Raw genomic sequence first — 26,222 nt, 5'->3', positions numbered from 1 at the left:
ACAGGTCGTCAGCTCCTTTTACTAGGACCCAGTATAGCGATGTGCTCTAGGTACCTGCACAGTGACTCTTCAGTAATAGTAGCACCTACACTCGGTTATAGGTTCCTGATCTGGTAGTGTCTGTGCCATTTTATAGCTATATTCCACCAGTCACAGCTTATTATTACACCTGCATATATGAGCAGGGGAGCCCCCATGTATTCTCCCACCCCCTCTTCCAGACACTCCCAGGGCTGCACCATCACACAGACACATCCCTGTGAGCTCCTGAGAAGACAAGAGATCTGGGGAGACTCCTGGACACCATGTGAGTAGGGGATGTGGAGGAGCTGTCCACTCTGTCAGTGCTGATCTCTCCAGCTCTAGCAGTAGGCTCTGTCATTGTGTGCTGCCCATACATCCATATGTATTGTCTATATACTGATATGCTCTTCATCTTGTCATTCATCTTCTCAGTGCTCACAACTTGTTTGTTGCCTTTATATGCTCAGGGTTATTACTACATTACTAATATGTCATCTGTAACATACTGAGAACTTACATTAAACTTACATTATACTTAGTGCTAATACTCTTTTTCTATTACTCTTATAATACTCAATAATACTGTATAGTAAGGTTACTGATAATACGTATACTCAGAAGTGATATATAAAGTATATCATTTGCATTCAGGTATCCAGTGCTACTGTCCTTCTCCCTCCACCCTGAGATGATGGCGCACGTCTTACATAGTGAGAGATCAGAACTACCTGCTCGCCTGTGGTAGATACAGCAGACACTTACTGTAAGGGACACCTTCTCTCAGTCTTGTCAGAGTGGTGGTATCCTCATCATTTCTAATGCATGTTCCTATTGTATTTGTCAGCTATGATAATGAGCTCTGGTAGCCTCATCATCCCTGATGAATTACCATGATGAGGGTAGTGGTCCCTTTATTGAATTCCTACCAATCCATTGAGCACTTGGTGCGCTATCTATGGGCTCTATCTAATAGTTTTGGTACCCTCATCAATAAATGTTACTTTTTCTCAGTTTTCAGTATTATTCATGTCAATCCAAGTGTACTCAGTACTGATACACCACAATGTCTCTTCTCACTAGCAGTATACTCAGTGCTGATACACAATGTCTCTTCTCACTAGCAGTATACTCAGTGCTGATACACAATGTCTCTTCTCACTAGCAGTATACTCAGTGCTGATACACAATGTCTCTTCTCACTAGCAGTATACTCAGTGCTGATACACAATGTCTCTTCTCACTAGCAGTGTACTCAGTGCTGATACACAATGTCTCTTCTCACTAGCAGTATACTCAGTGCTGATACACAATGTCTCTTCTCACTAGCAGTATACTCAGTGCTGATACTATTATATTTTTCCTCTTACTGCTACTCTTACTACCAGTGTACTCAGTGCTGATACGCCATCACTCCTCTTACTACCAGTGTACTCAGTGCTGATACGCCATCACTCCTCTTACTACCAGTGTACTCAGTGCTGATAATCATTTCTCTTACTACCAGTGTACTCAGTGCTGATACACCATGACTTCTCTTATAACCAGTGTACTCTGTGCTGATACTCCATCACTTCTCTTACTACCAGTGTACTCAGTGCTGATACTCCATGACTTCTCTTACTACCAGTGTACTCAGTGCTAATACTCCATCACTCCTCTTACTACCAGTGTACTCAGTGCTGATACTCCATGACTTCTCTTATAACCAGTGTACTCAGTGCTGATACTCCATCACTTCTCTTATAACCAGTGTACTCAGTGCTGATACTCCATGACTTCTCTTACTACCAGTGTACTCTGTGCTGATACTCCATGACTTCTCTTATAACCAGTGTACTCAGTGCTGATACTCCATGACTTCTCTTACTACCAGTGTACTCTGTGCTGATACTCCATCACTTCTCTTACTACCTGGGTACTCCGTCAGTACCTCTATCCCTCTTCTCAGTGTTAAATAAATTTAGCTCTACTTATACGCAGTACTGATAATACTAAGGTTATGGACTGTAGTCCCTGTTAGATCTTCATTCATTCACCTCAGTTATCATATTTGTATAATAGCAATATGTTGTACCAGCACAGCGGATGAAGTATTCTTTCCCTGCAATAACTCATCCTTTTCCTCTTCTTTATAGTGTTCGCCTCATGTTCATTATTCATTGATCACTTCTGGTATCAGTTATGTATCCATTGGCCTTGCTATGAGTCCCATACCTGTCTACTATACCACACTAGTGCTGCTGGTGTGATCAGTGCTGAAATCTAGCACTATCCATCTACATTCAGCCACATAGCACATCTTGCATCCATACATTGTATACAGATTGTATACAGACATGTAGGATCTGAAGTTTATAATGATGCTGCCGCTGCCACCTCCTCTTTTTAAGGTCATGCTAATGTTTTCTCTCCTTAGGTACATGTTAATTAGAATTTCACACTGAACTCCTCTGGAGGCTGACAGATCCAGGATATATTTAGTGTGTCTATAACAGCTCATATTAAATGTGTGTATGTAACACTCAGAGACCAGAACATTCCCGGGTCCCAACATTTGTTATTTTCCAGTAACTATAGACCCCTTTAATTTTTCATTTGTATAGCGCACACAGATTCCGCAGCACTTCACCTATCTGTATGGTTTTGGTATGTTTTTTTTTACATTGCTTAAAGTGTAACTGTCATTTTGTTAGCCTTTTTTGGCAGAAATCAATAGAACAAGCATTTTTTAGAAACCCTGTAATAAGTTTTATTAAGCAAAAGAGTTTCCTTCTGTGCTAAAAAAACTGTTTTACAGCCTCCCCCCCCCCCCCCCTCACTTCTTATCTGCTCATTATAAGGCAAAGATATCTTCATTACAGAGCAGCAAAGTGAAGACAGGTTCTGATGTGCCCATTATAACCTATGGAGGGGGGAGGGGCCGAGGGGGGATGAGTGAGCAGGAAGAAGACAGAGCCGGCCCCTGCAGTTTTAAGACTGTGTCTAGGCACATAAAACAATGGATTCATAGGTCAGACTGATCAGTGCTGCTATGAAAACTTGGTGATATTAGATTGGAGGGTAAATAAATCAAAAGCAAAGATATGTGCTATAATGGCAAAATCGGCACACCAGATAATGGAGACTTACATTACCCCTGAGGAAGTCCGAGTGTACGGACGGAACGTGTGGGACTCTTCAGACGGCACCCCCACTTACTCCTATCATCCTAATCTGGTGATATACAGCTTTGGTCATCTTCTCTCACAGTTTTTTCTTGTTTTCTTTTCATTTTGCTATACTGTTTAATTATCTATTTATATCCACTATACATTTGGTTTCTTATGTATGTGTGTAACATTTTTGATTTGGCGACCTGTCAGGCGCATGGATACATATATATCCATGTGTATGTATTGTTTTATATGATAGGGGTAGTACATATTAGTTATGGGGCTGCTTGTCTTGGACTGCATTAGACCATATGCTTTCCCTGGAGTTTGGGATTTTTAAATGGTTTTAAGTGGGACTTTGTAATTTTTGTATTGTGTACCTTATCAATAAAGTACTTTTATATCTCCATTATCTGGTGTGCCGATTTTGCCATTATAGCACATATCTTTGCTTTTGATTTATTTAGGTTCTTTTTGTGTGCTGGCATAGTGCACCCACCTTATATACTGAGAGTTGTGCATGCCCTATTTCTCTAAATTAGATTGGAGGGTGTTTTGTTGTATTCTCTGCTATACACCAGCTGTGTGTCTCTTCTTCTTGCTCCCTCACCCCCTTGACCCCTCCCCTCTTTATAGACCATAATGGACAGATAAGTGAGGGGAGAGGCTTTTTAAGAGAAGGAAACTCTTTTGCTTAATAAAACCTATGACAGAGTTTCTTAAAGGGGAACTCCACATAAGGAAAAATTATTTTTCTATTAAAAGTATATTAAACAGCGTGCTTTGTAGTGTTACAGTTAAAGAAAACAGTGTGCTGTGTGGTGTTACAGGTAGAGAATACAGTGTGCTGTGTGGTATTACAGGTAGAGAATACAGTGTGCTGTGTGGTATTACAGGTAGAGAATACAGTGTGCTGTGTGGTGTTACAGGTAGAGAATACAGTGTGCTGTGTGGTGTTACAGGTGAAAATACAGTGTACTGTGTGGTGTTACAAGTAGAAAATACAGCGGGCTGTGTGGTGTTATAGATAGATAATATAGGGTGCTGTGTGGTGTTACAGGTAGAGAATACAGTGTGCTGTGTGGTGTTACAGGTAGAGAATACAGCGTGCTGTGTGGTGTTACAGGTAGAGAATACAGTGTGCTGTGTAGTGTTACAGGTAGAGAATACAGTGTGCTGTGTGGTGTTACAGGTAGAGAATACAATGTGCTGTGTGGTGTTACAGGTAGAGAATACAGCGTGCTGTGTGGTGTTACAGGTAGAGAATACAGTGCTGTGTGGTGTTACAGGTAGAGAATACAGTGTGCTGTGTGGTGTTACAGGTAGAGAATACAGCGTGCTGTGTGGTGTTACAGGTAGAGAATACAATGTGCTGTGTGGTGTTACAAGTAGAGGATACAGTGTGTTGTGTTACAAGTAGAGAATACAGTGTGCTGTGTGGTGTTACAGGTAGAGAATACAGTGTGCTGTGTGGTGTTACAGGTGAAAATACAGTGTACTGTGTGGTGTTACAAGTAGAAAATACAGCGGGCTGTGTGGTGTTATAGGTAGATAATATAGGGTGCTGTGTGGTGTTACAGGTAGAGAATACAGTGCTGTGTGGTGTTACAGGTAGAGAATACAGCGTGCTGTGTGGTGTTACAGGTAGAGAATACAGTGTGCTGTGTAGTGTTACAGGTAGAGAATACAGTGTGCTGTGTGGTGTTACAGGTAGAGAATACAATGTGCTGTGTGGTGTTACAGGTAGAGAATACAGCGTGCTGTGTGGTGTTACAGGTAGAGAATACAGTGCTGTGTGGTGTTACAGGTAGAGAATACAGTGTGCTGTGTGGTGTTACAGGTAGAGAATACAGCATACTGTGTGGTGTTACAGGTAGAGAATACATTGTGCTGTGTGGTGTTACAAGTAGAGGATACAGTGTGTTGTGTTACAAGTAGAGAATACAGTGTGCTGTGTGGTGTTACAGGTAGAGAATACAGCGTGCTGTGTAGTGTTACAGGTAGAGAATACAGTGTGCTGTGTGGTGTTACAGGTAGAGAATACAGTGTGCTGTGTGGTGTTACAGGTAGAGAATACAGCGTGCTGTGTGGTGTTACAGGTAGAGAATACAGTGTGCTGTGTGGTGTTACAGGTAGAGAATACAGTGTGCTGTGTGGTGTTACAGGTAGAGAATACAGTGTGCTGTGTGGTGTTACAGGTAAAGAATACAGCACTGTGTGGTGTTATAGGTAGAGAATACAGCGTGCTGTGTGGTGTTACAGGTAGAGAATACAGCGTGCTGTGTGGTGTTACAGGTAGAGAATACAATGTACAGGTAGAGAATACAGTGGGCTGTGTGGTGTTACAGGTAGAGAATACAGCGTGCTGTGTGATGTTACAGGTAGAGAATACAGCGTGCTGTGTGGTGTTACAGGTAGAGAATACAGCGTGCTGTGTGGTGTTACAAGTAGAGAATACAGCATGCTGTGTGGTGTTACAGGTAGAGAATACAGCCTGCTGTGTGGTGTTACAGGTAGAGAATACAGTGTGCTGTGTGGTGTTACAGGTAGATAATACAGTGTGCTGTGTGGTGTTACAGGTAAAGAATACAGCACTGTGTGGTGTTACAGGTAGAGAATACAGCATGCTATGTGGTGTTACAGGTAGAGAATACAGTGTGCTGTGTGGTGTTACAGGTAGAGAATACAGCGTGCTGTGTGATGTTACAGGTAGAGAATACAGCGTGCTGTGTGGTGTTACAGGTAGAGAATACAGCGTGCTGTGTGGTGTTACAAGTAGAGAATACAGCATGCTGTGTGGTGTTACAGGTAGAGAATACAGCCTGCTGTGTGGTGTTACAGGTAGAGAATACAGTGTGCTGTGTGGTGTTACAGGTAGAGAATACAGTGTGCTGTGTGGTGTTACAGGTAGAAAATACAGCGTGCTGTGTGGTGTTACAGGACAAGTAACAAGAACAAGAAGACACCGACAAGTTTTATACAGGTATATATCCAATGTGCAGCATCTAAGGGTGTGACTGGTGCGGAGACCCACACAAAGTAATGGGGCAGGGTTATGCTAAGTTTACACGATTAACGATTTCGAAGTAACGATTTTTTTTAATAACGATGAGCGTTTAGGCGGTACGATATATCGTACGGAAAAATCTTTTGCGATCGTTTTGCGATCGCGCGCCCACAGCCCGGCCCGCCCGCAGCCCGCCCCCCGCTCGCAGCCGGGCCCTCCGCTCGCAGCCCAGTCCCCCGCTCATCCGCAGCCCGGCCCCACGGTAAACTGCAGCCCCCTGCGCCGCCCTGATCGCCGCTGCCGCTCTGATCGCCACCCTCGCCGCTGCTCCGATCGGCACCCCCCCCGCCGCTCCGATCGCCAGCCCCCCGCCGCCGCCGCTCCGATTGCCACCCCCCAGCCGCCGCCGCTCCGATCGCCCCCCCCCGCCGCCACTCCGATCGCCCCCACCGGCCGCGAGCATACGTTACCTGCTCCGCGTAGCAGGTCTTCGACATCCCCGGCTCCGCTCTTCAATGCACTGATTGGCTGAAGAGGGGAGACGGGAATTTCAAACGGCTCCTCTTCAGCCAATCAGTGCTCCTCTTCAGCACTGATTGGTTGAAGAGGAGCCGTTTGAAATTCCTGGCTCCCCTCTTCAGCCAATCAGTGCTGCCTTGCATTGATTGGCTGAAGAGGGGAGACGGGAATTTCAAACGGCTCCTCTTCAGCCAATCAGTGCTGCCTTGCATTGATTGGCTGAAGAGGGGAGACGGGAATTTCAAACGGCTCCTCTTCAGCCAATCAGTGCTGAAAAAGAGCACTGATTGGCTAAAGAGGAGCCGTTTGAAATTCCCGGATCACCTCTTCAGCCAATCAGTGCACTGAAGAGCGGAGTCGGGGATGTCGAAGACCTGCTACGCGGAGCAGGTAACGTATGGTCGCGGTGGGGGCAATCGGAGCAGCGGCGATCGGAGTGGCGGCGGCGATCAGAGCGGCGGCGGGGGTAGCGATCGGAGCGGCGGCGGGAATGGCGATCAGAGTGGCGGCGGCGGGGGTGTCGATCAGAGTGGCGGCAGCGGGGGCGATCTGAGCGGCGGTGGCGCGGGCCATCGGAGCGGCGGCGGGGGTGGCGATCAGAGCGGCGGTGGGGGTGGCGATCAGAGCGGCGGCGGGGGTGGCGATCGAGCCAGCGCAGGGGGCTGGGCGGGGCTGCGGGCGGCGCGCGGCTGGACTATCGCGCGACGACTGTTTACATGGAACGATCGGCGAATTTTTTGCGAATGACGAACGACGATTTAAGAACATGTAAAAAGATCAAAATGAACGATTTATCGATCGTTCGCCGTGTTTACACGTACGATTATCGTTCGAATTCGATCGTTATCGCGAAAATTCGCCCGATAATCGTGCCGTGTAAACATAGCATTACAGAATCAGTTTAAATCTATGTCTGCACAGGTGATTTATATCTATAATATATTTCGCAACAATACAACGCTCCCCTGCTCCCAATCACTGGTATTACGTATATATTTAAAAAAAAATGTATCTTCTTCTCTTTTTCTTGCATTCAGGTCAGGCTCAGGTGGCATGCCTCAAAATAGCAACCGCAGACTCCTCCAGACACAGGCCCAAGTCAATGAGGTAAGCCATTGGGGAAGCTATCAATGTTTGTACCCACTCCTGGTTTTGGTTAAAAAAACATACTGACCAAAATACTGAGTGAAATACTATGTGTGAACATTTTCACACACTGTCTTTGCTGTACAGTTATCTGCAAAGTTACAATTGACCACTTGGTGGCAGTGCAGTAATATACAGTATGTTGTTGGCAGCCCTATAACAAGAAGGGATAACAGCAGCTATGATTCTGCTGGAGTCACATATGCAGTTTTTGATGGGGTTTATTTCTTTCTAAAAAATTATAAAAGAAATACATATGTCATACATCTCATTTCTTTTGTATCTACTGCACATAAAACTGCCTCAAACTCTGCATGTGTGATTACAGCCTGTATTGTTCACTTACAGTACCTCTTTGTTCAGGTGACTTTCCTGAATCCACCACCATGCATGTATATGAGGAGCAGCATTATTTCCAACATATAGCTTTAGGCTATGTTCACACGACGTAAAAATTAAAGAAAAAGCGCCTAATTTTGATATTTAAAAAAAAATCTGTTTTTGCAGCAACTGACTGCAATGGCAATGCATTGAAGTCATTGGGAAGACAGACATCCAATGCACACAATGCATTGAATAACAGACTTTTTACTGCAGACGTCAAAATAATGAACATGCTCATTAATTTCAGACGTTTTTTGGGAAGGCCAGGCTACTAAATAACGTCCATTATTTTAGACTCAGAATAACAAACTTAATTTCAAACGGAGCTGAAAAAAACATTGTGTGAACATAGCCTTAATGTGGCATTTTTAGCAGTTTTCCCCCTGGATGCTGTGTCTTTTCAGTTTTCTATGAGCTCATGTCCATAGTTAGTGGAGACTAGCTGCTATCATGATGTCTCCTATTAACAGGTCACACAGCACCCTGGATGTCAATGCTAATGGAAGGTATACACTGAGGCCCCACAAATGTAAAAATAACTAAATGTAACCTATTATAGTACAGTATATGATCTTGGGGGTCCCAAGGTACAATGTTTCAGTAGCTAGTGTTTGGTATGAACTCCAGAATCATTGATACTGTACTTACAACCTTGCACCACTAGATGGCAAAAAAGTCCATGTGAACTATATGCACAACATGCAATGAAATTAATATAAACAAAACATGCAGTTTTTGGTCAACTGTGTCGAAATCTGTTTTTGAAATGATTCACTTGATAAGGCCTAATTACATGGTGCAAAAAAGTAGCACATAGACTGCACATCTTTGTCATTGATGCAGATAACCATACAGTCACAATCTTACATAGTTCTGTAAACACTTAAAGGGATTGTTGGGAACATAAGAGTGTAAGACAGGGAAGAATTAGACAATGCTCCAACATTTACTGTAGCTCTTGTAAGGCTTTACTTAAAGCGAATGTACGTACCACTTGATCATTGAAAAAATACATACTACCTTGTCACCGCCACCACGCACATCCCTGTTCCTGAATTGTGAGATTGTGAAGCCTTCTCAGGGATGTGGCATAGAACTGGTAGAGATTGTGCTTATCTCACATTTTTCCTGGCTTGTCCTAGAGAGTAGTGGGGGTCTGAACACCTAGACTACGTCTAACCAAAACTTTTGACAGTGACAGTGTTACTGTTTTGTATCTTTATTAGGGTTGAGCCAGCATGGTCTATTCAGCAATGGGGGGCTCGATTGAGCATTATGTTTGCCTGTGCACCTAGTGACGCTCAGGTTAATGCAAGACACATTAGAATTGACAGCATACCACCGGAATTCTAATGTGTTGTGCAGTAACATTTTCATTCTAATTTTCGTATATTTCATTTATACATCCCTTGCAGGTTGAACCAGGTACCCTCCACTCTGTCAAACACGGAGCACCTGGTTAAATGCTCAAGTTTTTTATTGATTTCAATGGAGTTTGTTACTAGACTTGACTAATCTTTATAGATTTTGCCCATAAAACAACAGGTATACTGGGCACATGGCATCTCCCAGGCAGATTATATCTTATACCCTACCTCATGAAGCTCAAATCTATTTAAAGGAGAAATCCAAGGAAAATGAAAAATTGCCAGCAGGCATTGGGTAGATAATAAAAAAGCGCTACTTACCTCTCCCCGTGCCCCTAAAGTGCCGTGTCACAGGCTCCCGGACCACAACAGAACACATTTTTCGCCCAAGCTCCGACCCAGCTGATATATTGCCCTCTCAGCCAATCGGTGACTGCAGCGGTGTCCTGCCCCAGTCAATGACTGGCTAAGCAGGCAATCCATCAGCTCATGACATCACTGAAGAAGGAGGTTCAGGAGCTCGGCAGGAGTCCAGGAGCAGTAAGGCAGCTGTTAGGAATGTGACTTTGCGCTCCTCGGCCCGTGCCGGGCGGCTGAGGAGGCGCTGAGTTTGTCTGTTGTTTGCAGGAATGTTGTCTGAATTGTGTCTTAATTTCCAGCCACACCTGCCTTGTCTGTCAGACTTCTGGCAGTGCAGGGGTTACTGTACTGCTAGGCATGTTCAGCTGAACTTGGTGCTGGAATCAGGGCTGCTCCAATCAGCTGCTGGACATTGGCTCTGAGCCTGGATAAAAAGCAGTCAGTTGCTCACTTCCCAGCTGGCTATTAGAGTAATCTAGCCCCAGCTCCCCTTTTTACCTTGTCCTGCGTACCCTGTCCTATCTACCCGCTGTTTTTACTCTGTTACCTGACCTCCTGCCTGTTACCGACTATCCGCTATCTTCCTGATTTTGTACTTCGCTGCCCGTGTATTGCTGACTTGGCTCGTTTGACTCCGCTCTATTGTGTTTGTTCGTCTGTCTGCGTTTTGTGTTTCACCTACATAACAGTATAGGGACCGGCACCGTGGTTGTCTACGACCGCTTAGGGTCGTTTGCGGCAAGTAGGTAGGGTCAGGGGGTGGGTCTAGCTTCAGGGCTCACTGTCTCGTACTGTTTCTGCCTACCGAGTCTGACAGCAGCACTGCGGAGGTTCAGGGACAGGTAAGTATCACTACTTTATTCATGGTCACTTTCCTCAGACTTTTCCTTTAAATTGAGTTTTGCATCACTATATAATAAAGAAGGGAAAGCATCTATAGGTGTCTTATGAAGAAGTTTTCCAGGCTTTCAAAAACATAGCTGCTTTTTTTTCCAGAAACAGCACCCCTCTTGTCCTCAGTTTCGGTGGTTCTGCAGCTCCGTTCAATTGAAGTGAATAAAGAAGAATTGTAATATTACTCACAACCTGAGGCCAGAGGTGGAGCTGTTTTTGCAAGGAAGTAGCTGTGCTTTTTCTAATTCTGGATAAACCCTTTAAGAAATGTTATCAGAGCTTCCTTTTAATTCTGCCATTACACGCTCCCTCAGCAGTGAATGTCACAGCCTTCCCGTGACAGCAGACGGCAGCCTCCCTCCAGTAGCAGCAGATGCCTCTAGGTCAATTGTATTGTCGTCACTGTCAGCATGACTCGGTCGCCAGGCAATTCTTCCTATTTTTCTTTAACAACTTTGAAGAAATAATTTAGGTCAGCGCCATGATGTTTTGGTCCACAAATGGCCCTTTTTACATAACCAGCCGTTCTATTTGTTCTTACAGCACCTGCCTGAATACTGTCATTTACTAAAAACGCTTCCTGTCTGCTGACAGCCCTTTCATAACTCCCATTCATTCTAATGGAGAACAATAAGGTGACAAAAGCCAGCCCACAGGACTCTGACCTATCCGAGCGTTATGACCTATATCAACATGCTGTCAAAAGACTACAAAGGAAATACAAATCATACCTACAATAATGCAAATATAATGTCTTTGAATATAACAGCAGTATGTTACATTACTCCATTTACCACTTTGCACCTATTTCAAAGCCTTGTCGGTTCCCTTCTAGAGATGTACAGTAACTTCTCTCAGAACTACTAAATTCTCAGATGTAACATTCTATAACATATAGGACAGGGATAGGAAACCTTCAGCCATCCACCTGTTGCAAAACTACAATTCCCATCATGCCTGGACAGCCTCTGGCGGTCTGAGGTCTCCATAGGGTGTGTGGATTACGGAGCATGTGAATGACCGCTTAAGATCAGTTTACACAACAATTTTGCACACTAGGGTATTATGGGGTCTGACTCTGATTAACTGTGTATGACTCCAATTTCGTATGGATACAAACAAAGCAAGGTTGGCGCTCTCCTCATCAATATATATTTTCTTTGTGGTTATTAATGGCCCAACAAACCTGTATATAAGGTGCTCTAAATAGAGATTCCTGGAGGCCCTGTAGATCTCAGGCACAGATACAGCATTGAATTACTGGTGACAACTTTCATTTCTTTATTCTCTGTTTTATCATACTCATAGTGAAGCATACACAATGATGGACCACTCTGGCTTTTAAATGTTCCATGGCAGGGATGGGGAACCTTTAGCCTTTGAGCTTTTGCAAAACTACAATTCCCATCATGCCTAGACAGCCAAAGCTAATTCCAAGCATGATGGGTATTATAGTTTTGCATCAGCTGGACGGCCTAAGGTTCATAATCTGTGCTATATAGGATCAGGGGGGGTCAAACTTGAAGCCTTCCAGGAGTTGCCAAACTACAATTCCCACCATGCCTTGACAGCCAAAGCTTTAAACATAGAAACATAGAAGATTGTCAGCAGAAAAGACCACCTATCCCATCTAGTCTGTCATTTTAGTATTTCCCTTCTTATTATCTTAGGATAGATATATGTTTATCCCAGGCAGGTTTGCATTCACTATAGATTTACCAACCACATCTGCTGGAAGTTTGTTCCAAGCCTCTACTATTTGTTCAGTAAAGTAATATTTTCTCACCTTGCTTCTGATCTTTCCAATAACTAACCTCTCACTGTGTCCTCTTATTCTTGAGTCCAGTTTCTTACTAAAAACACTTCCATCCTGAACCTAATTTAGTCCTTTGACCTACTTAAAGTCTTTCCTGATATGGTTTATGCCTGACACTCTCCACCATTTTTGTATCCCATCTTTGGACCCGTTCTATTTTATCTATATCTTTCTTTAGATGAGGTTTCCAGAATCTGACACAGTATTCCAGATGTGATGTCACCAGAGCTCTATACAGCGGGATCACAATCTCCCTCTTCCTTCTGGTTATACCTCTAGCTATACAGCCCTGCATACTAATATATATATACAGTCCAGCATACGATTTGCTTTTTGCTTTCCCCACCACCTGGTTGCACTGGTGACTCATTTCAAGGCTGTCAGAAATCACTACCCCAAATCCTTCTCTTCTGAAGTCTTTGCCCACACAGTACTGCCGATATGATACTCGGATAGAGGATTCCTCCTGTCAATTATTTCACATTTAGAAATTTTGAACTGCAGTTTCCATTGTTTGGACCACTTATCTAGGAAAGCTAAATCATTTTCCATATTACTGACACCTCCAGGAATATCAACCCTATTGCACACTTTTGTGTCATCAGCAAACAGACAAACCTTACCTACCAAACCTTCTCCTATGTCACTAACCTTACCTACCAAACCTTCTCCTATGTCACTATCCTTACCTACCAAACCGTCTCCTATGTCACTATCCTTACCTACCAAACCTTCTCCTATGTCACTATTCTTACCTACCAAACCTTCTCCTATATCACTATTCTTACCTACCAAACCTTCTCCTATATCACTATCCTTACCTACCAAACCTTCTCCTATATCACTATCCTTACCTACCAAACCTTCTCCTATGTCACTATCCTTACCTACCAAACCTTCTCCTATGTCACTTACAAACATATTAAAAAGAAAAGGACCCAGAACAGACCCTTGTGACCACCACTTGTCCAGGGAGAGCCACAGTTTGACATCTATGGATTAATGGGTACCTATTATGCTGTTTCCTCCCCTGATCATTGTGCAGTCACTTCTGCCACTGGGCGTTCGGATATGGCCGTGCCTGGTTAGTTCCATGCATTAGTCCCATTCACTTGACAGATGAAGTTCAATGTGGAAAAAAATATAACGTTCTGCATCTGGGTTTTAAAAACTCACTTATCAGTTTAAAATTTTTAAAAAAGCTTAAAAAAAATAATTTATCCTGTAGACCATAGACTACAGAACAGCATGCAATGTCTAGCAGCTGCTTCTTATTCCAGCAGAATATTGCATTTATTAAAATGACAGGAATATAATATTACCGCACTATAAGGTTTTGATGCAGCCTCATCTGGAGTATCCTGTACAGTTCAGGGCACTCATTCATAGACAGGATGGAAAAAGTGCAAAGATGCAAAACTAAACTAACATGGAGTATGGAGCATCTCCGTTATAAGAAAGGTTAAAAGAACTAAATTTGTTTAGTCTTGAGAAGAGACATATAGGGGAGGACATGATCAACCTATTTAGTTATTTAAAGAAATCCTACAAAAATATGATGAAAAGACAAAGGGGGGCTCCCTACAAAAAAAGTTCACTCTCCAGAGTTGACAAAACTTCTTTACCGTGTGCAGTGCCCATACATCAGACATCCTCCTCTGGCTCCTCTCTTTCTTTACATACACAGGATCCTCTTTTTTTGAATAGTTTTCCTCACACTATTCTCGGTATACCCAACACCATGAAAAAAAGTTAAAACCTGGCCCTGATTAGTCTAGCACCAATGACCAGGCTTCAGTCCCATTCATTCATTATTCCCATCTAACGCGGCTTCACACTGGGGACAATGAAAGACAACTGGATCGCAATTAAATGATGCAGTAATGCAATGAAAATGCAATAATAAGGCATGTGTGAGCACGGCCTATGAGTATGTTCCCACTACAGGAAGGTGCTGTCATTTTATGGCAAATGGCAGCTATCTATTGATAATGACGGCCAGAAATAATGATCATGATTGCTAAATGACGTCTCCTTCCCATAGTGGGCACATAGCCTAAAACTTATCCACAGATGTCTGAAGGTTCATGTATTGGATATCAATACAGCTTCAATTGGGAAAGGGCAGGTGTCCCCAATACTGTGGCCATTCAGTGCAGAAGTCTACAACATACTAGTATGTAAATACAAGAGGCACAGAACTACCATTAGGGTATGTGCACACTACAGAATTCCGGCGGATCAACCACCATGGATTCGGCAACTCGCCCCCTTTTTACTGTAACACAGATAGTAAAATATGACATGACAAAACACACTGTGTAGTGGCAGGGGACGTGGATCTGCTGTACCACCATTAGCGATGGCAAAAGCCACTGGTTTCCACCAGTGCCCACTGGTAGATTGGTTGGACTCACTGCAGCAGGCAACCCCGAGCTTCCTACCCATGGCTTGGCTTACTAGCCGTCAAGGTGCAGCTGGAGACACGTAGGTGGCAGGGTGGACCACAGCAGGACTCATGGCTGGAAGCTGGGCTGGAACCATGAGCAGCAGACAGCAGACACAGTGCAGGAACCACGAACAGTAGACTTGGGACAGGAGTCATAAACAGTAGACACGGGGGAGGAGCTGGGTTCACAGGCTATGGGAAATAATGCCAAGGCTCCAACAGGGAGAAATTTATAGGGAAGGTCCTTGGTGTATCATCCTCTTAGGAGCGCACTGCTCCTTTAAATCTAACTGAACCAGCGAGCGTGTCGCAGTGGAGGAGAGAGCAGGAATGTGTCTATATATTGCACAGCTGAAGCTAGTAATGGGTTAAGGTTTTATGTGTACCATGTGCTTTTGTTGACCAATGGGAGGTGTTTCTTCTTCTAACCTATCTCTTTTTCTCTTTATTTTGCATACACTCATTCCCACCACACACAGGGTTGATTACTTAGCCCCTGTAGGAAGTTAGTTATTGGGTGGAGGAAGTGCAAGTCAGTCTTATCCAGATTCTCGTGGGAGAAGAACACACAGAGCAAACGTCCCTGCTTTAGCCAAGCCAGGGCCTGGCTTATGCCAGGACCCTTGTCTGGGACAAAAGTTCAGTCAAGAGGAGTCTAGTCTAGACACAAGTACAGATGGGGTTAGAGACAACCAGTTCTTCTACCACTTTTACTAAGCACTACAAAGAGAGAAAAGTCTAGGAACATCCTAGCCCATGCCATGAACCAGTCTAAAAGTTCAGGGCAGTACTGATAGGACAAAGCCACCAAGGAAGATCTACGTATCTTATCTAGCAGGCAGGTAACTGGGACACCCCCAGAAACTTAGCTTCACCCAGATAACCACGACTGGGGCTTGTATCACCCTACTAGGATGGGACACTCAACACTGTAGGGCAAGAGGTGGTCAGACATCTATACACGAGTACAAGTAACTTCTCACTGTAAAGTATTCTCTACGTTGCAGCAGTACAGTGCTACATTGGGTTAGGACTCCCTCAACAAACTCTTCTCCTCTACTTTTTCTCTACTCTACTTTCAGCTATTCAAGCACCGCTACAACTACTTCTCTTCTCTTCTACTTCTTCAAGCACCTCCTCAAGCACAACCAAGTGAAGCATTAAAGTTTATGCAAAGATTTATCTATTTTACCAAAGTGTTGTATACTACTGAAAGACTGCACAGTAAAGCTGTTTTATTTTTATATCACTGGGACTCCGTCATATTTTATCTGCACCAACACCCATACACACAGCACCGTACACCTTGGGTTATTTTTCCCTTTCTGTGGGTGGTGTTACCGATAGTCTGGATGGGTCAGTTGCCACTTAGGACTACCATGACAAGAGCCCAAGGGACCAATCACAACCTGGCAGGTCACCGACCATTTTCTGGGGAGTACAGGCAGCCACATCATATAGCAGGTACCAACATCACACCTGTATTCTGGACTAGCACTGGAGTCACGACACTAACACCTTTGGCTGAGCTGTACAGCAAAACCAACAACATTGGTACAGTACAGTAATCAAGATCCGCAACATATAGACATCTTCCCCCATGGTCACTGAATAGGTCCCAATAATGGTCACCTTTGAAATCTTGCATGTAAATTGTCAGTGGTGTTCAGCTTGTGTAAAAGGGGCCTTTAGCAATGGCTGAACAAAACACTGTGAGGGACAACTCAGGGACATATATAATATATATATATATATATATATATATATATATATATATATATATATGAATATATAATTTTTTCCCCCTGGTAAATCGATGCTTTTTACAGTAACTTGTATGTACTTATTGTAGTGGATGCATTTCTATCTGTACAGTTTCTCCTGTTTGCCTCCTTGTCCACAAAGTACAGCTGAGATCATGTGTTATGGTGACTACTGACATATGGTGGCGGGCACAACAAACATGAACTCTCTGGGTCACAAAGTTCTTGTGATGCTGATTTGTCTCTTGTGCCACATTAACTTCTTATATACTGATGATTCTTGCTATGTCTGTGTTTTTGTGGATGTTGATGGCAGGTGGTGGACATCATGCGTGTTAATGTAGACAAGGTCCTGGACCGAGATCAGAAGCTATCCGAGCTGGATAACAGGGCCGATGCCTTACAGGCAGGAGCGTCACAGTTCGAGACCAATGCTGCTAAACTAAAGAGGAAATACTGGTGGAAGAATTGTAAGGTGAGGGTTTCAGGTATCACTGGGGCAGGTAATGGACTGATACTTTGATGGTTTTAAAGGGGTTATCCAGGATTAGATAAAACATAGCTGCTTTCTAATATTACAATTCTGCTTTATTCACTTTAATGGAATTAATATGCAATACCACACACAAACTGAGGATAAGAGTGGCGCTCTTTTTGGAATGTTATTTAAATCCTGCACAACCCCTTTAAAAGACTTCTATACAAATGATTGCCCACATACATTCTATCAATAGTCAAGAATGCGCAGGAAGTGATTGGTCCCATAGCCTTGGCTTTGGAATCTATCCATTATACCGCTCCTCATAGTGTGGGCAGTAAATATGCGCTCATATACTTACAGAGTTTTTTTTAGGTTCAACTGAAGGTAAGGGACAAGAACATTCTAAGACCATGTATATAAACATCTATAGAGGAGTATTCACAAGAATCGGCAAAGATTAACCCCATAACCACAAGCAGTATTATATATTGCAACTTATATAATAAAATATTTACTTGCGTTATATAAAAACTTGAGAAGCTGTGAAAACTCATTACAATCCCATAGAATGGTTCCTGCCAACACCTCATTTTCATTAGAAAGGAATCAGACTAGAGTAATTTTCTTGACAATTGTATGTGTAATTCTGTATTTTAGGCTTTGTTACCAGTGACAATTGTAGTGATAACGCATGAACCTGTGACAATGATGCTTTATGTCTTCCCAGATGATGCTGGTTATGGGAGCGGTAGGCGCCCTGATGTTCATCATTCTTATTAGTAAGTGGATATTAAGTCGTATAAACAGCCTAATAAGGAATATAATGACAATCTGCGGCCTACAACTGCATGAATGTAGCGCTCTGAACAATGCCGGCCACAGAACTCTATTACTGCATGATTGTTAGAGATGAGAAATTTGCTGAAAAGTTTTTAATGCTGAAATCACACACAGCAATTTTTGTGCCAAAGCCAGAAGTGGATTTAAAGGGGTAGTGCGGTGTAAGACATTTTTTCACTAAATAACACACATTACAAGTGGACCCGGAAGTGTGATAGAGTATACTTACAAAATCACTGTCGACTACGGCCGCCATCTTGAGACAATCATGTCATCTTCAGAAGGCTGGCCTGACTGCTCCGGCCCTCCTTCATGCCGCCCCCCCTCTAGCACATCATCAGCTGCTCAGCCGCGATTGGCTGAGCTCTGTTATGTCTTACACCGCACTACCGCTTTAAATAAGATGGAAAATATAAGTGAGGATTTGTACTTCTCTTTCTGGTTGGATCCACTTTTTGGCACAAAAACTGCTGTGGCAATTTTCCAAAAAACTGCCCCGTGTGATTACAGCATCAAGGGGTTATTTGGGATTAGAAAAACATGGCTAATTTCTTTGAAAAAAAAAATAAAAAAGAACTGTGCTACTCTGTCCCCATATCCTCGGGTTAGTTGTGGTATTACAACTCATAGTAACATAGTTAATAAGGTTGAAAAAAATAGTCTATGAATTCTGTAGTCTCAACCTACAGAAACCCTACTGTGTTGATCCAGAGGAAGCTCTATTCCTTTCTTTGGAGCTGAGCTGTAATACCACACACAAACTAAGGACAAAAGTGGAGCTGTTTTAGGAAGAAAGCAGCCATGTTTTTCTAAACTTGGACAACACAATAAACTCTAAAGCTTGGTTCACACTTAAAGGCGTTATGTGGCGCTCAAAAAACATGGCCACTGTCTTCTAGAGACAGTACCACTCTTGTCTCCAGTTTGAATGGGGTTTTGCTGCTCAGTTCCATTGAAGTGAATGGAGCCTCCTATCTCCATTGACATCATTTGTTGGTGGTTGGTCAGGAGAGCCCTATACACCTTATACTGATGGGCGAACCAGCTGCAAGCAATACGCTGGACAAAAGTATAAGGTTTATAGGGACCTTTAGAATTTGATCAGTACATTACGTAAAATCTGGAGTCCATAACCCACAAAAAGATGCAAATCATTCCCTTATAGTTTTCTTCATGATAGTTCCACTCCTGGTTTTGGTTGAAAATACAGACCAAGATGTTACATGTGAAACCAGACTTGGAGGATTAAATATATTCTATCAGGACCTGTCAGAAACTAAATAAAAAAACACCCATGAAAACGGATGCGTTTTTCTTATTTTTTTTTATCGTGGTTGACCACGTTTTTGTGTACGTTAAAAGTAACCATTTAAAAACAAATACGTTAAACGGACTACAAAAACGCAGTGTTAACCCAGCCTTAGATAGTTGTTAGAACAAGGAGACACATGGTACCTTTCATATATCTGTCTGTGCTTCCATAATGTAGAAAATGCTTTTATTCTCCAGTGCACAGTGTCAGAGAGGGTTTCCCCAGCTCCTGATCTGCTGCAAGCTGGAATACCAGCTCCTCCAGTTAAATATTTAAATATTAAATATTTAAATCATTTAGTAAACATGCCTCCTTCTCCTGATATGCTGCTCTTTTGGGGCCCATCAATAAAGAATCATTGATAAATGACATGTCAGTCAAAGTTTGTGCAGGTTGTAAAGCTGGGGGCCCACCGGGGTGAAGTTTTGACCTCTGCACCAAAGATTATGCTTTTTGGCCTTTAAGTCCGTTCCTGTTCTTTTCAGTGTCCTATGCATTTGCTTTGGTTTGCTTCAGTTTTCCGTTCCAGGTTTTTTAGTTCTCCCTGCACTTACCATTGCTCTTGCTTTGTTGCTAATTGTCTCTGATGTGTTTTGAAGGGCAGGTCTCTTCTCCTCTGTCCTTCTGTGTTTCTCTGCCTGAACCCATGAGCTTTGTGTCCGAGATTTGGTTTCCCTCATAGGTATCTCTCTTCCCTCAGTCTGGGCTCTTGATAGCCTTGTCCAGCTTGATCCAGTGGTTTTTATGCAGTCTGTATTACTAATATCCTGACCTTCTGCCTGTTTTTGTGACTTTGCATTTGTCTGCCTCCATTGTACCTTGTTTGCCCTCTCTGTTGCTGACCTGGCCTGTCTGACCATTCCATTCGTTGTCTTGTCTCTTGCCTGTCTTTTTGTCTGTACCTGTCCATGTTTAGTCCATCTGTCTGCATTTATTTTACAGCAGTGACTGTCGCCCAGTTGTTGAAGGTCATTTAGGACCTGCTCAGCAAGTAGGCAGGGACAGTGAGTGGGGGAGGGGGGGGGGGTTCTAGCCGTAGGGCCCACTTGTCTTGTGTCTTTCTGTCCACCAGGGCCCTGACAATATCTCTATACATCTACATTATATGAATATATACACCAGCCAAACCCCTGCATTTAGAGCAGAGTGAGGGTCAGTAACCTAAACAATGAGCTGTTAACACAGGGAGGGAAAGAGCAGCATATCAGGAGGAGACTAAAGCAAAATAAGTTTGCTAAATGAATGCATTTGTAAAAAATACCTACGGTAACTTGACGAGCCCTATAAGTTAACTAAGTTAATTGAGACGGGAATACACCTTTAGGCTGGGTTCACACTACGTATAGTTCAGTCAGTATTGTGGTCCTCATATTGCAACCAAAACCAGAAGTGGATTAAAAACACAGGATCTGTTCACACAATGTTTAAATTGAGTGGATGGCCGCCATATAATGGCAAATATTTGCTGTTATTTTAAAACAACGGCTGTTATTTACTGTTATATGGCGGCCATCCTGTCAGGACAGGCAAGAACAGACAGGACAGAGACAGTGGGCCCTGAATCTGAACCCACCACTGACCCTGCCTAATTGCCTCGGCCGACCCTAAACGGTCGTGGACAACCACGAAGGCGTTCCCTACGCTGCGTACGTGAAACACAGAACAGCAAGGACAGACAAACACAACAAAGAATAGTAGAACAAGCCGGGTCAAACCACACAGGCAACGCAGTACAAAGTCGGTAACACAAAGAATAGTCGGAGGTCAGGCGGAGGTCAGAACACGAGCAGTCAGGCAGAAGGGATTAGGACGGGAAACGCAGGAGAAGGACAAGGGGAGCTGGGATCAGAATAACTAATAGCCAGCAATTACCAGCTGGCTTTCACTTTACTTTATACTGGACCAGGAGCCCGGACCAGACACTGATTGGTCCGGTCTCCTGATCCAGCAACACTGCAGCTGCGGTGCTGCAGACCAAGTGGCAGAGCGATCTGCCACTCAGCCTGCATGAAAGCCGCATCAGCTGTGCCGGCCGGCCGGCGGACTATCACGTGAGACCGCGGCGTCCCCGGTTACTAGGGACGCCGTCGGGTCTCCGTGACGTCACTCTGCTCCGGCGGGCGGAGCTCCGGCGCGTTCTCGAGCCGGTCGCCGGAGCAGAGGCCGGGGAAGACGCTGCAGGAGCCAGGTCAGGTGAGTTCCTGACACATCCACTCAATTTCAACATTGTGTGAACAGAGCCTTTCTGTGTTTTTCATCCACTCCTGGTTTTGGTTGCAATATGAGGACCACAATACTGACTGAAATATACGTAGTGTGAACCCAGCCTTAAGTTGACTTTAAAGCCAAAAATGTAAACCAAAAATTGGCCACACCCCTTTGGTGGGGCCTCGCTCAAAGCCACACCCCTAAAAACATGACTACATGTAAATTTTATGCCTCTTTCACTAATTTTGCATTGATGTCCAAAGCAGGAAAAAAACGGCAAAATATTTTCTAGCTTCCCTTAAATTTTGTTGACTCGGGGTCTATTGTTCCCAGTATTGGGGTAGTGTGTGGGATGGTATCCTGTGTGCAGCTACATCAGTGCCTCAAGGTCTCCAGCTTTATAAGCCGCCTGCTCATACTAGCATAATGGTCTATAAATATGATTTATGTGACTATAACTCAGTGGTCATTCCCTTTCATTCACAAGGACATCATTTGCTGTTACGATACTTTGTTTTGGATTCTGACGTTTCTATGGTTGTCTGTTTTTCAACTGAATGTACAGCTCAATAACAAATCTTTTGTTAGTAACAAGGACATTGAGACATATCTAATTCTGGACAACTTGATCAATAACGTTCACACCAGGATTTGTACAAGAACAAATATATATGATTCAATTTGCAAATCCATTTGGTAACTTCATTTTTCTTTTCTTACAGTCTATTTCTGCACTTGATACTGTGGACACCTGTACTTGTATCTTCCCTACTGCACATCTGTCCCTATTCCTTCCCTTATCCACAGCTTTCCTCCATCTGATGGGACATCATATTGACTCCATTTCCTCACCATTTCCATAAACCTATGACAGCACATTATTCATAGCCTAAAGCGGTCTCGTTAATTTCAGTCAGAAAACTGTAACCTGGTACGGACCATGTCGGTGCATAAATTATAAATGTGAGACTATGGAGAGATACAGTATATGGCGAATGTAATTCTTCCAAAATAAAAGAATAACTGTTATCATGAGTGGCTGGGTCTTCACTTACGGTCTGTTTGTTGGGGTGGTTCCATAGACACAATGAAAAAGAGAAGACATCTATCTTCCAAAAATAGTTTTTAATATACAGCTTTTAGAAGAGGGCTCCAACTTGACATCTTAGGGCCTGTTCACACTACGAATTTGGTGCAGAGATTCTGCCGGGAACCTCCACCTGCAGACGTCGCGCTGAACCCCTCCTGCTATGTCTTTGAATGGGAGGGCACATGCCTACGCTCTCTGCTCAGAAAATTGACATGTCCGTAGTGTGAATGGGCCCTTAGGCCAGGTTCATATTTAAAGTGACTCTGTATCCACAATCTGCCCCCCCAAAACCTCTTGTACCGTTGGATAGCTGCTTTTAATACAAGATGTGTCCTGGGGTCCATTTGGTAGGCTAAGCAGTTATTGTCCTAAAAAATAACTTTTGAGCTTACAGCCCTGTGTCAAACTGGCATAGCCTAGAGTGTCTGTGCCCTAGGCCTGTGACGCCTCTCTGTCCCTCCTCCCAACCCTCTTCACCATTAGGAATGCCCCAGGTAGGATTTCTCCTATTCATCACTTGTCTAAACACTGCACCTGTGCTGGATCGTTAAGGCACCTGTGCAGTGTTCAGACAAGTGATGAATAGGATCCTGCCTGGGGCATTTCTAATGGTGAGGAGGGACAGAGAAGCGCTGCAGGCCTAGCGCACAGACACTCTAGGCCACACCAATTTGACACAGGGCTGCAAGTTTAAAAGTTGTTTTTTAGGACAATAACTGCATCACCTGCCGAACAGACCCCAGGACAGATCTTGGATTAAAAGCAGCTATCCGAAGGTACAAGTGGTTTGGGGGGGGGGGGGGGGGTCAGACTGTGGGTACAGTGTCGCTTTAAGGCCGAGGGCATCTGTGGCAGAATCTGTTTAAATAACCAAAAAGTAGCATGCACTATTATTTGTCTGGTTATAGCCCTATAAAGTTACTGACAACTGGGGGGGGGGGACAGACTTGGGACTCCATTAATGGTCAATGGTGTCTCCTGAGAACCAAACAGATACCTATAGGTATCTATGGCCAAATTGGAGTAGATCGGATTAGTCAATAATCTAATCTCTCTGGCAGCGCCTGACCATGCAAATGATAGTATGTTGATTTTTTTTTTTTTATCTTCATCAATAAGCAATGATGTGTGATCTCCCCATTGAGAAGCCTGACATCTCACCTGCACTCGTTTGCTGTACAAGCCTGTTTTGGATATCAATCCAGCTGAACCAAGAGCTGTATTCAGTCTGCGTGTCTGAGTTTCCACCCACACTATAAGGCATACTGATAGGTTAATTGGCTTCCTAGTGCTTGTGTGTCAGAGTGTGGGAAATGAGACTGCAAGTCCCACTGTGCATAGTGCTGCCATAGAAAACCAAAGAGAAATATATAATACCTACCTGACATTTACTGGCAAATGATCTTGTCTGATGGAGATGCAAAATAGTTGTAAAGTGAATGCAGCATGCATTTTATTAGTATTGTATTTACCCATTATGGTGCATTTTTAAAAAGTTGCTCAATTTCTCTTTTGTAGTCAGCATCTATCACATATAGTGCAGATAAAATCTCCCAGATCTTTCTGACTTAGGAACTGCCGTTCCCACATCGTCTTTTTAGTAGGAAAAACAAATCAACGGGTTGTGATCACAAGCACTTTTGCAATATATTCTATTTTAAATTTTTTTTCACGTTTTCTATGTTTAGAGTATGTTCACACAAGGTATGGACAACGGCTGTTGTTTGGCACTCAAAAACAACAGTCGTTGCTGCATTGAAAATTGTACTGAAGTCAATGCACAATGGCCGGAAATAACTGAGATGTCAATTATTTCCAGGGCCATAGTAAACAATGGCCGTTGTTCAACACACTATTAAAAGAACGACCGTTGTTTTTTAAAAATGTACCTTGTTCAAAAATAGCCTTGGCCTTGGCCATGCACTTGCCTAGCTCTATGCACCGGGGGCAGGCCGCCACCCCCCAGTGGGACCCCTGTATATCACAGAGCTCAGATACATGGCTATCATGTCCAGATCAAGCACAATAAATCACTTGACAGGTTCACTTTAAATCTGAATTGAAAGGCTATACATACCATCTAAATAACACTGTGTGCACAATACATCTTATAAAATATTGAGCCAGTATCACTATTCTGTACCTGTTTAACCTGTTTTTGGAGCAACATTTCTTTATTTTCATGGTTTAAGTCAAAACTGTGTTTTTCTGTGTGTTGCATAACGTCTGTTCACACATAAAAGTCCCTTTATTGTATTTTCCTGTATTCATTTTTTTACCCTGATAACCTTCTAAACAGTACATCATAGTGATAGCGTGGGCATAGGAGCTGTGACTGACAGCCAATAATACACAGCAATAAGGGAGTTTGTGGTGTACTATAAGAGGGATTAAAGGAGTACTCCAAAGAGAGAAAAAAATTCAAATCAACTGGTGAAAGAAAGCTATATAGATTTGTAATGTGGTGTCTCACTACGGGTGTTTCTCGTATGACAACAGTCACAAAAGCCCTTGACTCAAAAGTCAGGTGGTGATGAAGGTATTTATTTGTTTCAATAAGAGTTACTGCTCCTTCTGTATTGTTTAATTTTATTGTCCAATGAAGATACTTCTTTCTCCTCTGCCTATCCCTAATCTTCTTTCTGAACTCATTCTTTTCCAACACTTACAGGGGCTCTTACCACCCTTGTAAGAAGTAGCGACTTGGTGGGAGGAAGTGTAATGTTTGTTCCTTTTTGATTCTCGTGGGAGGAAGACACACAGAGTAGGCATCCCTGCGGTAGTTAAGCCAGGGCCTGTCCGGGACAGTCCAGCTGTGTTAGTGAGGTAGAGACACACATGTATTGAGCAACTCCACTTCTTAAGTATATCAACTCTTTCAGCCATGCAGTGCTAGATACTACAAGGAGGACAAGTGAGGGAATAACCCTGCCCATGCCAAGAACGTCTCTAAAAAGTGCAGGGCAGTATCCTAGATACAGAGAAACTGACCCGGATAGAGCAAAGTTACTGTAACAAAAGTACAGTACTCTATCTCGCAGCGCAGGTGACAACGGATAATTTCAGACACTTAGCTACACCCAAGTAACCAAGACTGGGGCTTCTGTCACCCTAGAAGGATGGGTACCCCAACACTGTAGGGCAAAAAGTGGTCAGATATAGTCTAAACAAGGGCACTCATATCTCTCAAGTATCTCACAAGTATTCCTTCTAAAGTTCCATCAGAGCGCATAACTACCTTGGGTTGGGACTCCTTTGGCAAACTTCTCTCCTCTTTTCTTCACTGCTCAACTCAACTCAACTCTAAGCTACACAAGTACCGCTACATTTACCTCTATTATATCAGCATTTTCAGGTATCTCCCAGCACAGATCCAGCGAACCCAAGTCTGTATCTAGATTTGCTGCCAA

At 43.4% G+C, this 26,222-nt stretch overlaps 1 protein-coding gene across 1 annotated transcript; it reads left to right on the top strand.

Moving 5' to 3' along the window:
- Window positions 1-226: 226 nt before the first annotated feature.
- On the top strand, window positions 227-22,751 carry LOC138794986 (synaptobrevin-like). Its single transcript, XM_069973924.1, has 5 exons — window positions 227-307; window positions 7,740-7,809; window positions 17,198-17,356; window positions 18,090-18,141; window positions 22,445-22,751. Coding segments are annotated over exons 1-5 (300 nt in total). The 5' UTR covers window positions 227-305; the 3' UTR covers window positions 22,462-22,751.
- Window positions 22,752-26,222: the final 3,471 nt, after the last annotated feature.

This window comes from Dendropsophus ebraccatus, chromosome 6 (genome assembly GCF_027789765.1).
Source record: "Dendropsophus ebraccatus isolate aDenEbr1 chromosome 6, aDenEbr1.pat, whole genome shotgun sequence".
Lineage (NCBI taxonomy): Eukaryota > Metazoa > Chordata > Amphibia > Anura > Hylidae > Dendropsophus > Dendropsophus ebraccatus.
Note: the sequence above shows the minus strand (reverse complement) of the source record. Positions and strands in the feature narration are given on the sequence as shown.

Excerpts from the sequence above, each read along its gene's own strand:
- LOC138794986 (XM_069973924.1), top strand. Across the intron at positions 7,810-17,197 it reads CACAGGCCCAAGTCAATGAG|GTGGTGGACATCATGCGTGT; the intron begins GTAAGCCATTGG and ends TGTTGATGGCAG. Across the intron at positions 17,357-18,089 it reads ACTGGTGGAAGAATTGTAAG|ATGATGCTGGTTATGGGAGC; the intron begins GTGAGGGTTTCA and ends ATGTCTTCCCAG.